This window comes from Astatotilapia calliptera, chromosome 2 (assembly GCF_964374335.1).
Source record: "Astatotilapia calliptera chromosome 2, fAstCal68.1, whole genome shotgun sequence".
NCBI lineage: Eukaryota > Metazoa > Chordata > Actinopteri > Cichliformes > Cichlidae > Astatotilapia > Astatotilapia calliptera.
This window is the reverse complement of record NC_137423.1, coordinates 9172565-9188604: the sequence shown is the minus strand read 5'-3', so window position 1 is coordinate 9188604 and position 16040 is coordinate 9172565. Positions and strand designations below refer to the sequence as shown.

The 16040-nt window shown below is 40.7% G+C and overlaps 1 protein-coding gene across 1 annotated transcript; it reads right to left on the bottom strand.

The window, feature by feature from the left end:
* Positions 1-727: 727 nt before the first annotated feature.
* Positions 728-13273, bottom strand: smu1a (SMU1 DNA replication regulator and spliceosomal factor a). Its single transcript, XM_026183922.2, has 12 exons — positions 13114-13273; positions 7465-7675; positions 6897-7049; positions 6587-6697; positions 5332-5460; positions 5082-5201; positions 4865-4981; positions 4493-4620; positions 2674-2800; positions 2413-2580; positions 2172-2324; positions 728-1836 (listed from the first exon to the last, which is right to left on the bottom strand). The coding sequence occupies exons 1-12, from the start codon at positions 13137-13139 to the stop codon at positions 1738-1740; spliced, it is 1542 nt and encodes a 513-aa protein (XP_026039707.1). The 5' UTR covers positions 13140-13273; the 3' UTR covers positions 728-1737.
* Between the last annotated feature and the right edge of the window lie 2767 nt (positions 13274-16040).

The window sequence follows — 16040 nt, the reverse complement described above, 5'->3', positions numbered from 1 at the left end:
TCTGCAACATCAAGTTCACAGCAATGCAAACAACTTCCTGTTGTATATATATATATATATATAGAAGTTAAAAAAATAAACTTTAGTATGATGTGTTTTTGGCTAAATTAAATAAGACTTCAAAAAGCTGAAAATAAATTGAGCCTTAGTCTGTGTGGAATTCTTTTTTGTTGAAAAAAGTAGGATACAAATAAGTAATTGTTCATTGGTGTAAGAAACCACCACATCCTTCTTACATGCTGCCATTACAGGAAATAATAAAAGGCTCCAGAATCTTTAGAATAAATGACACTTTAATAATTTTCTGAAATGCTCTTGACTTGGTAAAATAATCAAAACAATTCTGGTGACAACAATCAGAGTAGAGGTACATTATACTTTTCACATTTGCGCTTTTATTTTGAAGGATTTACAAACCTTCCTTACCTCGCTGACTGACTGGATGCTCCTCTCCTCTGCAGAGCTGCTGTACCAACAGCCATGCACCAGTTTATTCAGGGATTAAACGCAGAGGCAGAGAATTACCAAAACATCTTCCAGAACTCGGGGAGGCAGGAAATTAAATGTAGACCGAACTGCCTTTAAAAACTTCAGATGTTTTGTGAAGCTTCTTTTTTTTTTTCTCGCCTTTAAAATGTGGAAGATTTCTTGAATTACCGGTATGTCGCAATGATTCAAAAGCACTGGAAGGGATTATTTCTTTTGCACAGATGTCACATTTCACTGCTCTGGTTAAACAGTTTAATGGCACAGACAGACGGCGTTACACAGGACGTGTGCATCCAGACAGCAAATTCATATAAATGGGTATAAAAAAATTCCGAAAAACAAACCAGAAGGAAAAAACAAAAAACACTTGACATATTACACCCCATTTCCAAATGATAACCAAATAGGTGGTATTTTATAGATCACTGAACAAAACTGTTTTCTGTCCAAGATCAGCAACGTTTGAGGAATTCAAAAATACTGGGTAACATTTTCTACATCTTATACTTTTTCTATTCTAAATGAGAGGAACCAACATGCAACCATGAACTATTTAACCAGATCTTACTGAAAAATGCAAACAAAAATATATTTACAAAAACAAACTTTTAAAATGAGTCGGCTCAAGTATCTGCACTCTCACTGTGGACCTCTCTCCTCCTGCTGAAGCGCTCTTATATAAAAGTTGGAAATGCTTGCATGTTGAACAACAGAATCTTATTTATTGAACAGCCAGTGGAAAATGTGCAGAATTCTTTTCTTTAGGATTTCACTGAGTACAGTTCGAGAATTTGTGACAATCACGTTTCCTTCACATTTGTAATAATTTCTGTGGAAAACTGTTAATGAAAACAACAACAGCGGGTGGCCTACAAATTATTAAATACCATCGCTGTTCATCAAATTGCTTTCTAAGACACATGAAATGAAAACTTTATTTGTAAAAAATATGCAACAAACCTAAGAAGCTGAGTTAAATAAGACTCTGCTGTGCAAACACCCCAAACTGCCGTAGCTGTCAACATTCACATGTATATTTTTTTAATGATACAAAAACTTCTTAAAATCCTGCTCAGTCTTTGCATTTTAGTCACTACTGTGTTCCCATTAATTTAAACCTCTGAACCACCTGAATCTGAGAAGGATTTATTAGGGCTGCAGAAGGTTAAATAAATCAAAGTGGGCGGAGCCGTGTCCAGACTGAGGAGAGCATCAGTCTCTTCTCCTGAGGGTGTTTTTTTTTTCTTTTTAAGGTTTCCAGAGCTTCAGCAGGCCATCCTCACTGTAGGTGGAGATGAGGTTCTGGTGGGGGTGGTGAGCGATGCCGATAACATCCTTCTCGTGGACCTGGAGATGGGAGATGTAAGATGTGATCAAGATACACCAAAAACATCAAGAGTGAAACAGAGTAGAGCTTCTTCCAGTCTGAAGTGATGGATTCACACAAAAATTATCCATTATTTTGCAAAATAATTTCAGCTACTGTGTGTAAAATGGAAACATCAGCAGTGACCAGTACAACACCTACATGTATATAGTTTTATATGGAAGACAAGGCAGTTACACATCCCCCCCTTCAACACTGACTTCAAAACTTCAGCGATAAGAACTTGGGGGAGGAACAGAGGACAGAATATGGTGTGGTATTTTTGGAAACTCTGATCCTGAGTGCCGTAACGTACCGTCAGTGTTCTCTCCAGCTTGCCGGTGACTGTGCTGAAGCAGTAGAGCACAAAGTCTTCACCCACGCAGTAGATCCACTCGCCGCGGGGCGACAGAGTGCAGCACACAAAGTCACCACCTTCCCTCTTACCGGAGCTGAAACTCCTCACGATCTGCACAAGAAAACAGCTTATTACCTAAAACTCCGGGTTTAGAAGAAAATCCCAAACAACTGTTAGTGATGTGGCGACATTAACTGACCTGTCCCTGCATGTTCATGATGACCACTGTGTTGGAGCGGTTGCACACGACAAAGTGCTCCGGGTTCTTGGGCAGCAGGATGACGTTATTGACTGTGATATCAGTGCCGGCTGACGTTCCCAGAGGCTTGAAGGTGCTGGTGCACTCAGTGGTCTTCACGTTCCAGACCTGAAGCACGTTGAAGATGAGTGGGAAAGCAAGAAGCATTATGAGAAAGAAGTGGATGAATGGGGTTATTTTTAAATCAGCCGCTTCTCTTACCTTTACTGTACCATCAGATGAAGCGCTGATGATGTGATGGCCGTCCGGAGTGAATGTGACCTCGTTGACAAACGAGGAGTGACCGCGGAACTCCTTTAGAGTTTTACCTGACTTAAGTCCATGGATTCTTATGAAAAACAACAACAAACAAATAGGGATGACGTCGACATAATAATTTAAGAAGGTTTACTGAAGAGCACAGTAGTTTTAATGAAGAATGAAAGAACAGTAGTCTATTCCGCCTTGTTAAATTCCTGTGATTCTGCTGACTTCGCACTATATTTACTGATGCTGATAAAATACAGACGCTAAGATTGGATGCCACTGTTTGTGTGTTGCTGGTAAACATCTGGGACATTAATAGAAACAAAAGTACCTATGCTATTGTTTTAAATCAACACTACATTAATGTTACAGAGGACCAGAACTATTTCTTGCCCAGATCCAACATTAATGTTATCATTTATTAGTCATAGCCGGCAGTGCTACCATAATCATAATGTACGTAATTACATGGCTAATGTTAACGTGTGTGCCAGTCAGGTAAACATTCTAACTGTCTTGGAGCTAGAGCAGGGCGATATGACCAAAAATATTTATCACGATATACATTTGAAAATTTGCGATAACGATATACAGTAACTGACAATATAATTGACACTAGACAAAATACTTTACAACTCCACAACTTTATTAGTGCAAAAACCCCCATCAATGTATTTTCACTTAAACAAGCAGCTGTTTTTTTATGTGCATTAAAGTTATATAAAAATGTAACAGCGCAAATTCCTTGCTGACAGTTTGCCAAAAGGCATTTCCAGTGGGATTTTTACAAACCAATTCTGGTTCATCTGTTTCATTTAACGATCCACTTTCGCTCTTTTCATTCTGCGTCGCCGCCATGTGCGTATGTAAACATAGGCACTGCGCATGCGCGTTTTACCCATATTCTATCGCGATATGTCATTTTCCTATCGTTGCCCAAAATGACACCGGTATTACCGTGAACGGTATGATATAGCCCAGCCCTACTTGGAGCTTTATTGAGCTCTTGAAATTCCTTGTTATTACTGGTTGGTTGTTTGTTGCTACTGTTCATGTGTTCAGCTGCTAGTCGGGGGAGGGGCTTTAGTAAATCATGTTCAGAGGAGCCACCACTGCTGATTTACTGACACAAAAATGCAGCTGTTTTTGTTTTTTAATGTAAGTGTATTTAATACTTCAAGACACAATTAGTATGGTCTTTTGTTGCCAATGGTAACAGTATTGTTAGCATCTAGGCACCAGCTGTTGTTAGATAAGAGAACTTCAAACAGTAGCAGCCACTCGTACACTCACACAGAGTGTACAGCAAAGAGAGAGCCTGAGTGGAGCTAAAAACTACGGTTCTTCTTAAACAACCAAAATCATCACGATAAAAAGCCAACTGAACTTTGGGAAAAAGTGATCTTTTCACCTGCTCCCATCCACCTCCTACATGCTTGAACACAACCAGACCACACTCATGATCCCATAGCCTGCTTTGAAGTTTGGTCATCATGGACATCAGCACTAAGATCATTCACTTTGTGACAATTAAACAACCTTGCACGTCCTTAGTATGAGCTTTAGATTTTGAGAAATAATAGTGGCAGCCATAACCACTGTATTATCTTTATTTCACACCACAGTCGCAGTGAGAAACTAGAAGTGAGTGCATGATTGAGTTTGGTAAACACATTGTGCATATGGGGGAAAACACCACTAGAAAAACACCACCCTAATGGCTGCACAGCCTCCTCTGCTGCTGGTAAGGACAAACAGTCAGATAGTAGTTTACCTGATGGTCTGATCAAAGGAGGCACTGAGGAGCTGGCTGCTGTCCTTGCAGAAGCTGACACATGTTACTCCTTTGCTGTGGGCACGCTCGAACCTCCTCAAACACTGACCGCTCTGGATCTTCCAAACCTACACAGACACATACAGTTTGTTCTCGTGTTTTAGTAAAACAGAAAACACACGAGTGAAAGAAACTGAGGTTTTCAGTTTTCTGAGAGCTTTCATGTGTAATAATTAAAATGTCTTCTTGGTTTTTATAATTTTATACCAATAGATGTGGTTATATAGCTAGAAATGGGCTGCAAGTGCAGAATTGGTGAATGAAACACAGAAGGACAATGACAGAAACTGAAGTACAGCTGGTCCTCTATACCTTAACCTTCCCATCCTGGGCTCCAGTGGCCAACATCTCTGTGTCCCGACTGAAGCCCATACACAACACAGCGTCATCCATCATCATGAAGTTATCCTGAGCCTGGTATTTCAGATCCTGCAAACACAAAAGATATATAATAATTAAAAATAACTGGCATAAACAGAGTGACATTTAAGCAGAAACTAAATCTGCCTTTCTTTTCCTTTCAACCCACCTTCCTGATTTTGCCAGTTGTGAAGTTCCAGACTTCGATGAAACCGTCCACAGAGCCAGTGACCAGATACTGACCATCAGGGGAGAATCGGGAACACTCCACGTGAGATTTCTGTCCAAACTGCACAGGGAGGAAAAACAAGTCACGTCAGAACAAGTTTAAGTCATGAACTTGAAGAAATGGCAGTAAGGCCTGGTCACAGTGAAGAAGCTGACTAATACAAATTGCCATTTTGGGATAGTGTGGGTACCTTGATGTGTCTGCTGAGCTGCGTGGGAAAGCGTTCCTCTTCTACATCTTTAACGGCAGCTTTACCTCTGAACAAGTCAATGGTCATACCAGGAGGCAGGAGACCCTGATGCTGCTGCCACTTCAGAGCCTACAGAAGGAAAAAGATGACGGGGGACGACATAAGCATTTTGCATTTTATCTGAACTGAGGAACAAATTTTATTTATATAGCACCAAATCACAACAAGGTGCTTTATCCGGTTGTTAAGTCTGACGTCACTAGCCGTGTCTGGGTCTAAACTCCGCTGCAGGTCCATATATCAAACGATCACTATGGCATTACTGAGAGTTGAAAAACTGTCTAAAGTCTTTCATCTTTAATAAAATGATCAGCGTTCTGCTCTACCAGGTGTAACAATTGAGTTTAACATCCAGGCATCCATGAAAACGGAATTTATGACATTTAACGGAGTTAGAAGTTAGCAGGAAGTTAGCTCGCTAGCTTCTATCTAAATACAATATAGCATGTCCTGACTGCGGGGTTTTGGAAACAAATTCAAACGTACAGCTCTGTTATCACTTCCAACATAAATGAAGACAGAAAACTAAACAGCAGTGACGTTTGTAGGGTTACTGAAGTTGGGCTAGCTGGTATATAATGATGTGCTACGTGACCGCTAGCGACACAGCTATGTTAGCATAATATGAACAAGCTAACTTTTTTTCCACTCGATAAAAGTTAACGTGAGTGTTCTCGGTGGTCAGGGACAAATGTAATCGCATGGCAGGATGCTGTAAAAGGACCAAACTTCAGCCAGGAGAACAACTGAGATAATCCATCCACAATACGAGGTTAGTCATTCATATACTGCTGCATGGGCTGGGCTGTAGTTACATCCTAAGGTTTTAAAAACTGAGCTTAAATAAATGATTAGCGGTAATAAAAGCCGAGGGAGGTCAACAGTGATCGCTGACTGTTTTAGGAGCTTTTTGAGATTAAATATAAGAAAATACATAACATTAAACATGTTAACAACACAAAAGCCATATTAAACGCAGACTACTTTAGACCCGGAAGTAGGATTCATCGCGTCATCACTGAACAACCGAATAGTGTGTAGTTAAGACAATACAATAACAAGGAGTCGATATTATGCATGCAGAATTATAATCAAGGACAACTCTGCTTGTACATTCCTATTTTTTTTTGTAAAATTAAGAGGCAAATGAGTTTCACAAACTAGTACAACACCTGCAAATTTGCAGGTCACATACCTGTCCCAGCAGAGCCATGAGACGAGAGGGAGGCACCACGCTGACCTCTCCTGCCAGCGCCTGAGCGATGGCCGCCCGACGCTTCTCCTTACTGCTGCCATCTGGGTAGGCCTGGATAGAATTTCAACAATGCGTAAGAAAGAAACATGCACATCTATTAAAAATGTACAGCACATTTTAATCTGATGTTCTTTCTGATTTAAAACCTTATTTTTTCAGATTTAAAAAGCAGAGGGAAAAAAAACGAGGGAAAAAAAATAATAAACTCAGGAAAAAATAAATAAGAGTCACTTTAAGCAATTTATCTCACCTCTCTGGGATCAAAGTAGGAGCGAGCCAGCAGGTTCTCCAAGTGGATGTATCTCTCTGGCTGGGTCTGTTTCAGCATGATCATGGGGTCGGTCTGTCTGAGCAGTGAACGAGCTGCACCCAGCTCTCTCAGTTCAATCAGCTCTAACACGACCTGGTGAGGGAATCAACACAAAGGCCCAACTTAAACAAACAAAAAGATCTACTATGCTTACACTGGGAGATTTGCTATGATACAAATGCTTAGAAAAGAAAACATCTGGATTAAGATAGTATTACAAGAAACACCTGAAAAAAACCCTTTCTGACCAGAAACCATTAGAAATAAAGCTGGAGGACTTAGCCAAGCTTTGGACACCATCCAAAATGGTGTGAAAGCCCAGTTCAATGTACTATCATCATCATCATCATCAACATCTATCTATAACTCTCTAAATCTAATATTCACACTTTACTGTCAACACTTCTCATTGTATACAAACAAGCCCTCACCCCCCGTATAATCCCAGATGATGATAAGATGCCAGCGTCTTCTGGACCTGTCAATCAAAACTTTATCCAGACCATACCTGTTCGTAAAGGTCTATCAAGGTCTTGTCTGGCAGCTTGAGGGACTGGATGGCTTGTAGAACAGTATCCCAGTGGCCGCTGTTGATGTCTGCCACGAAGCTCTCTATACTGTCCACTGTGTTCAGAGACACTGTCGTCTCCTCCTGCAGAGTGGCTAGTGTCCGGTGCAGATTGTTCTCTTTTAAGTACTGCATAATCAGACGGACCACGCTGTGAAAATAGACAAACAACGTGAGACAGAAGACGGCTCAGCTCAGGTAAAACAAGCTCAGGATTTGGTGGTCAGAAACGTTCCTGATGATACCCTACACTTTGACTTCAGAGCATGTTGATCCTTTTTCTCAGCAAGAATCCTGACACTGTCCAAATGTGTTTAACTTTTTTTTGGCAGCAATAAACATGACAGTTTACTTATTTTTATTTAAGACATGTTTTATTTTAATTAAGTTTAAAACTTTTTTATTTAATGTAAAATTATATTTTGTTTTAATTTACTTTCAAATTCTTCAGTTGCTGAAGGGGCTGCATAGTTTTCATAAATTGCATAGTTCAGAATAGCTATAATTGTACCAGATGGTTGCATTCAGTTAAGTTGGACTAGACCGTAATACAAACCGTTCAGTTTGTCAACAATAAAACTGACTGAAATGAGAGAAATACTGAGTGTGAGACTTTGATATTAGATAAAATGAATATTGATAACGTTTACCTTTATGTACAGAATCTGAATATCGCAAAATATTTTAAAAAATTGCAATAATATCGTATTGTGCGTTAAGTATTGTGATAATATCGTATCGTGGGATGTATGGTGATTCCCACCTCTAACATATACCATTATCTGCATTTTATATTCACTAAGTCTTCAGTACGCTCTAAGAGTGAAATAGATTCTCTGGTGTTGGAATAAGTGTTTGTGCCTTACTAACACCACGGTGCATTAATGTGGCACATAATCACTGGGACTGAAATACATTTAGACTTTGATGCAGAAAATAAATGCTTTTATGCTTGACTCTTATCTGCTGCAATGTCTGATTATACTGACACAAATGCAGCCAATCTAAGAAGATAGATAAGAAAAACATGAGTAGGCTATTTATTGGCTATTCATCATGGAGAAGATTAAATCTGTTGAAATAATTCACTTTAATCTGGGAACAAACTAAAGTGATTTCTCTTTCATTAGTGTAGGGAAATGCCAGTACTGCATGCACTGAAAGTCCAGCACACATTTTAGAATTGAGTGAACTAATAACTTCTAAACTCAAACTATGTTCTAGATCATCATCACCATCAGCACCACCAAGGGCGTGCCAGGGGGGCAAAATCTGCTGTCCTCCCCAGAGGCCCCTTTAGCAAGACTGTCCTATGTTGGTAATACATTTTAATAAACTTTGATGGCTGGATAAAACTGTTTTGAATAAATGTGTTGCCAAGAGATTATTTTGTTTTGCACCAGTAAATAGTTGATTGTGAAACACATGGAAATATATGTGTGGTATTTAAAATGTCAAAAGTCTTATTTATTTATAGGTATTTGATCCATATCAGGTTGCAGAAAACCTAGTTCATCTCAGGGCCAACATAGAGACAGGCAAACAGTTCACACTCATACATGATCTAATACTCATTTGTCTTTCCTCAACAAGTTTTCTCTTAAAGTGAACTCCATTCTGGGAGAGGAATCTTAAGCTGCTCCTGCTCAGCTCTGCTGAGAAACATTAAAGAGTTGGGATGTTCCAGTTAGTCAATCAATCAATTAAAACAGGTTATTATGGAATTCAAAGTCATGTAATTCTTTTCTTTCTCACCATATTTTTCAAGTATATATATATATATATATATATATATATATATATATATATATATAAAAATAAACACCCAGCACGTCCCTGCGGGCGGTTTATCCTTCAAGCTCGGGTCCTCTACCAGAGGCCTGGGAGCTTGAGGGTCCTGCGCAGTATCTTAGCTGTTCTCAGGACTTCGCTCTTCTGGACAGAGATCTCCGATGTTGTTCCCGGGATCTGCTGGAGCCACTCGCCTAGCTTGGGAGTCACCGCACCTAGTGCTCCGATTACTACGGGGACCACCGTTACCTTCACCCTCCACATCCTCTCGAGCTCTTCTCTGAGCCCTTGGTATTTCTCCAGCTTCTCGTGTTCCTTCTTCCTGATATTGCTGTCATTCGGAACCGCTACATCGATCACTACGGCCGTCTTCTTCTGTTTGTCTACCACCACTATGTCCGGTTGGTTAGCCACCACCATTTTGTCCGTCTGTATCTGGAAGTCCCACAGGATCTTAGCTCGGTCATTCTCCACCACCCTTGGGGGCATCTCCCATTTTGACCTCGGGACTTCCAGGTTATACTCGGCACAGATGTTCCTGTACACTATGCCGGCCACTTGGTTATGGCGTTCCATGTATGCCTTGCCTGCTAGCATCTTGCACCCTGCTGTTATGTGCTGGATTGTCTCTGGGGCATCTTTACACAGTCTGCACCTGGGGTCTTGCCTGGTGTGATAGACCCCAGCCTCTATGGATCTTGTGCTCAGAGCTTGTTCTTGTGCTGCCATGATTAGTGCCTCTGTGCTGTCTTTCAGTCCAGCTTTGTCCAGCCACTGGTAGGATTTCTGGATATCAGCCACCTCCTCTATCTGCCGGTGGTACATACCGTGCAGGGGCCTGTCCTTCCATGATGGTTCCTCGTCTCCCTCCTCTTTCTTGGGTTTCTGCTGCCTGAGGTATTCACTGAGCACTCGGTCAGTTGGGGCCATCTTCCCAATGTATTCTTGGATGTTCGTTGTCTCATCCTGGACTGTGGTGCTGACACTCACCAGTCCCCGGCCCCCTTCCTTCCGCTTAGAGTACAGCCTCAGGGTGCTGGACTTGGGGTGAAACCCTCCATGCATGGTAAGGAGCTTTCTTGTCTTTATGTCAGTGGCTTCTATCTCCTCCTTTGGCCAGCCTATTACCCCAGCAGGGTACCTGATCACGGGCAGGGTGTACGTGTTGATGGCCTGGATATATATATACACCCAGCACGCCCCTGCGGGCGGTTTATCCTTCAAGCTCGGGTCCTCTACCAGAGGCCTGGGAGCTTGAGGGTCCTGCGCAGTATCTTAGCTGTTCCCAGGACTGCGCTCTTCTGGACAGAGATCTCCGATGTTGTTCCCGGGATCTGCTGGAGCCACTCGCCTAGCTTGGGAGTTACCGCACCTATATATATATATATATATATATATATATATATATATATATATATATATATATATATATATATATATATATATGTATATGTATATATATATATATGACAACAACATAATAAAACTGGAAATTCTGTTTTTGGTGTGCCACCCCTATATGGTATTTGTATAGCGCTTTACTCAGTCCCTAAGGACCCCAAAGCGCTTTACACTACATTAGGGCTGCCACAAACGATTATTTTGATAGTCGACTAGTCACCGATTATTTATGCGATTAGTCGACTAATCAGATCATCATCCACTGGACGTAAAACTACAGCTTATTGCACCAGCAGCATCTGCTCTTATATAACTATCATTAGCTTACAGCTTTAAGCTTTTAAGGTGCTAACTAAAAATAAAGACAAGATGATAGTTTATTCAATTTTAATGAAATTTGCAGATTGTTTCGGTAAAGTTTAATAAACTCCTTGCTATCTAAAATATAACAGGACACCGGAGTATATTCTCCAGCATCTCACACTTCTGATAATCAGCTGTCTGCTTGACGTTTATTCAGCTGTGTAAAAACTATAACTTTAATCTCAGCCAAACCGATTTACTCAGGAACAAATAAAATACTAAAAAAAGCCAAACAATAACATTTTTAATTTATCTAAGTGACTCATATATATTTAACCTGAGTCGCGAAAGACGGCGGTGGGTTTGAAAACAATTTGCCGGGAGTCCGGTGTTCTCACGGCGCTAGTGACCTAGCCCCCGGCTAGCTATCGAGCTAGTGGGTAACAGACGTCTCCGAAAACGTCGGAGCGCTTTTGAAAATATGTGGTGTCCTGATAAACTGAGCAGATATTTGAGGTTTACACAGCTACATTCTCGCCTGAAAATATGTTAAACGTTTATTTTGTGACCCGGAAAGAATAATAAGAGTAATATTAAAACTAACTAGCTACCGCCATTGTTGGAAACTAGGCTGGGCCGCGCTATGAATTCTGGGACACAGCTGCTTCTTCTTCTTCGGGGTTTAACGGCAGCTGGCATCCTTGTACATGCTGTGCTGCCATCTTCTGTTTCAGTCCGTTATTACACTCTTAAATCCTGCTATTATTCCTGCGTCTTTTGCGATCTTACAAAGCTTCAAACGACAGGTCGACTATTAAATCAGTCGTCGACGATTTTGATAGTCGACAAATCGTGGCAGCCCTACACTACATTCAGTCATTCACCCATTCACACACCCATTCACACACACATTCACACACTGGCAATGGCAAGCTACATTGACCAGAACTCATTTGGCTCAGAGGGTAGGGCAGCTGCCGTGAGACCCGGTGGCAGAGGTTCGAATCCTACCTGTGACAGTTGCTACACATGTTCCCTGCTTGCATGCGCTCTGCAAGCTACATTGTAGCCACAGCTGCCCTGGGGCGCACTGACAGAGGCGAGGCTGCCGGACACTGGCGCCACCGGGCCCTCTGACCACCACCAGTAGGCAAACATGGGGTTAGTATCTTGCCCAAGGATATTTGGCATGCAGCCAGGAGGCAACCACCGACCTTCTGATTAGTGGCTGACCTGCTCTGCCACCCCACCTATATTATTATTGCCCTCAAATGGCCACCCCTATGAAAAAAAATCCTGAGGCATCCCTGTATGTTAAACTTGCTTTGGAGCAAATCCTTCAGTCGTGATCAATAACTTTCCCTATTTTTTTATTGTTACTGTGTTTGCCATCAATTTTCATTTTAAGGAGTAAGAATCTGCAGACAGATGTGTGGTCATTTCTAAACACTATGCTTACTACTAATGTTTTCACTAGTATTTTTTCTTGCAAAAAGCCTCAGTTTAGATAATTCAATTATGGATTCCTGCGAGATTTTGAATATTAGCAAATTATGAGCACCGTTTTGAATCTAGTGTGAATCTAGTTTTGAATAGACCGCGAGTTTCTGACAAAAAGTGGAGTTACTGACACTAAATGAAGCAGACTTAATATGTCAAGCAATCTGGCTACTTTAGTGAGTTGTCCAGGTTGGGTTTGTTTGAATCAGTAACATTTCCAGCTCATGTCAGAATCTACGGCGACTGGGAAGCGCACATCTTAAGCTAATGCTAATTTACTCACCTCTTTCAGTTTTGTGCAGTACACAGAAGCGATTAAAATATAAATGATCAATAAACAAATATTTCATATCACATAGTGCCAGTTGAAAGAGTACCTAACTCCACTTTCCAGTCATACACTACATACACTTCAGCGTATGGCTGGAAGTTAGCTCGTTAGCTTAGCACAAAAACGCTAACTACCGCTACTGCAGTTTACTGCAGGATGAAGGAGGCCTCACTGCCCAAAAATGTGATCAAATATGGAGCTTTTAAAACCCAGTTTACTTTAATAATAACACTCCTTTAACAATAGTTAAGCGGAGTACTTACTCTGCAGATTCCACCTCCAGAGACATGATTATTTATGTGAAAACAGCCTCCAAGATGCACTCCTGAGTCCACAGCAGAAACAAACGCCAGGAACACACGGCTACGGCACCGGAAGAAACAGGATCAGGAGGCGGGTTTTTTTCTCCAAAATAAAAGATTCATTTGACGCTCAAAAAACATGGAGTTATTTTTTGCTGCCGTTTTTGTTTTTGTATGACAAAAATGTTCACGTTTCGACGTCTTCATAATATTCAAACTCTTAAAACAAAAACAAATAAAGATACCAAATAACTGCACTAGTTCGCATTACTGTATTACAAAAAAAACCTGTTCTATGTCAACTGACCACCTGTTTCCTGGCAGGCCACCTCATATTATACCATACACAAACAAACAAACAAACAAACAAACAAACAAAAATGCTTAATTTTAGCTCTCCGCTGTTATTAGTTTGGTCAGAAAAAGGTAAGAAGTATTTTTGCGATGAAGCTGAAGTTCAACATACATTTCTGAGAGCTTGAGTTTGGTTAAAAAATTGACAACAAGGCCTGAACTACCATATTTGAAGGTTTATCGAAATAATAATTTCAAAGATGGGTGTTGAAATTTGTAACACAGATGATAAGTATAAAAAATACTGCTCAAGCTTAAAATGCCCCTAACCTCATCACAAAACTCTAGAGTGTTTTATTTATTTCATTAATAACATTACAAAACTAAAATTGGAAAGTTTTAAGAACTTTTCCATGTGCCAGGATTTTTTTTTTCAGGGAAATCACATATGGTAAATGGCCTGCATTTGTATAGCGCTTTTCTAGTCCCTAAGGACCCCAAAGCGCTTCACACTACATTCAGTCATCCACCCATTCACACACACATTCACACATATGGTCAGGCTGGGAACTTGGTCAACTGATATGTTATAGAACGACCCAGATAAAATAAAAACAGGTATCTAATCCAGTGTTGTTCAGTGCACTTAAAACTTCCTTAGTTTGAAATTTTCACAATTATTTTTCTTTAAAACTGGTAAAGTTATTAAATTAGTCTTTTATTTCGTCTCATTTAAGGCACCTGTAATTTTTTTCAATGTTCCCTCCAAATATCCATGTTACTTTGGTTGAGTAGAACATAATTCAAATTCACCCACTGATTCATGATTCCGCTGCGATGTTCTAATTCTGAGATCAGTTATTTTTAAACTACAGGAAAGCCATAAATCCTTGGGGTAGCCCCAAAGGACAGCAGAATTATTTTTCTGCTAGAAAAGATCAAATAAATTAAGATGGCTATTTAATTAATTAAGGTTGTTTGAGTGTGGATTTCCTCTTGCGTCCTTACATGGCATCAAAGCACCATTCCCAGCATTAAGGGATCTTTTCCTCATAAGCGTGTAGCGTGTGCACAGCCAATTCCCCTTTTTTGCTGATCAACAGGGGGTGCTATTTGCACAGTAATGGCATCGAGGCCCTCTTGACTTCCCTCTCTCTGCCCATGAAGGTCTTTCAAGGTTATAATGATAATAGTGCACAGTGCAGCAGCACTTCAGACTGCAGGCCTGGGTTTGATTGTTTTGGCCAATCATGACATAATCCCACTGTGAGCCCCATCCACATGGCAAATGAAATTGGCATTGAGAACACGGCAGATCCTGGTCGGTTTCATTTGCCTTTGCAGATGGAGAAATATATTGGGAAACGATGAGGGGAAGCAGACGTGATGGGGAGGGGAGGAGTGGTGTTTCCACACAATACCATAAGACCTCAGTCATCCCGAATATATTACCATAAAAGCACAAGAAAGATGTCAATTCAATTTTGCCATCTTCTGGCAGGACAAAGCACAGGCTGCTGTTTGGAGACTGCTTGCCGATGAGATAGACGCCACCATACTGGAAGAGTGACAGCAGCACAAAAGGCTGTAATGCAATCACTCCGTCTTCTCTGGTAAAAACAAAAGAAATTTCGTTTCTATTTATGCGAGGTGCCATTCTTGGTGTGAAAAATTGTTACCTCTTTCCAACATAATTAGAACGCATTACCACCACAAAGAAACATAACCTGTCTTTTGTGCTGTCGGGGAGGAAAAACTGAGTGAAAAAACATGTTTTTACCTGATCTGTAACTGAGTTTTGAAAGAATGTCACTGCTGGTGTAACTACACTTATCTTCTTCTTCTTTTTTTGTCATGCCAAAAAGGAACACAAGGACACAACAACCAAATGGTGACATTCATTCAAATAGCATTTATCTACCATTCACAGCCACTACAAACAGTTCTACATATCTAGGAAAAGCTTCACAAATCTTCACTGTCTATTGTTCTCATGGAAACCATTGCTGAGTCCATTCTTTAGTGCAGATATAAGTGAGAATAGGTAAACTCGAGAGGCAACAACAAGACAACTCTCAAAAAAGGAAGCAGACTGCTGCCTTCTCCTTATGCCTCCCCTAACTCATTTTCCTCTGTTTTTTGTCACTGCAGGTCAAGCTTCTCCAGGATGGCACATCCGTACAAGACATTGCAAGGTTTGCTGCATTTCCCAACACAGTCTTAAGAGTCTTAAGAGTGTGGAGAAGACATGAGGTGAGCTGGGCAGGACTGTAGAAAGGGCAATAACCCAGCAGCAGGCCCATATCTGCTTTTTTTTTTTTTGCATGAGGGGCAGCAGGAGTGCTGCCAGAGCCTTAAAAATTAACCTACAGTGGACTACTCGTTATTCTGAGCAGTGTTTAGCAAAGTGCAAAGAAAAAAAAACAGTGAAAGATAGAGAGCAGATGATCATGAAGGGTGTAATGCTCAGAACTGAACAGTAATGGACCCAAAGCAGAAACATTCACAAACACTAAGAAAGGACTGGACTGTAAATACACTGAGGGCTGATTGTGAGTAGGAAACAGCAGAGGAATGAGACACAGGTCACAGGT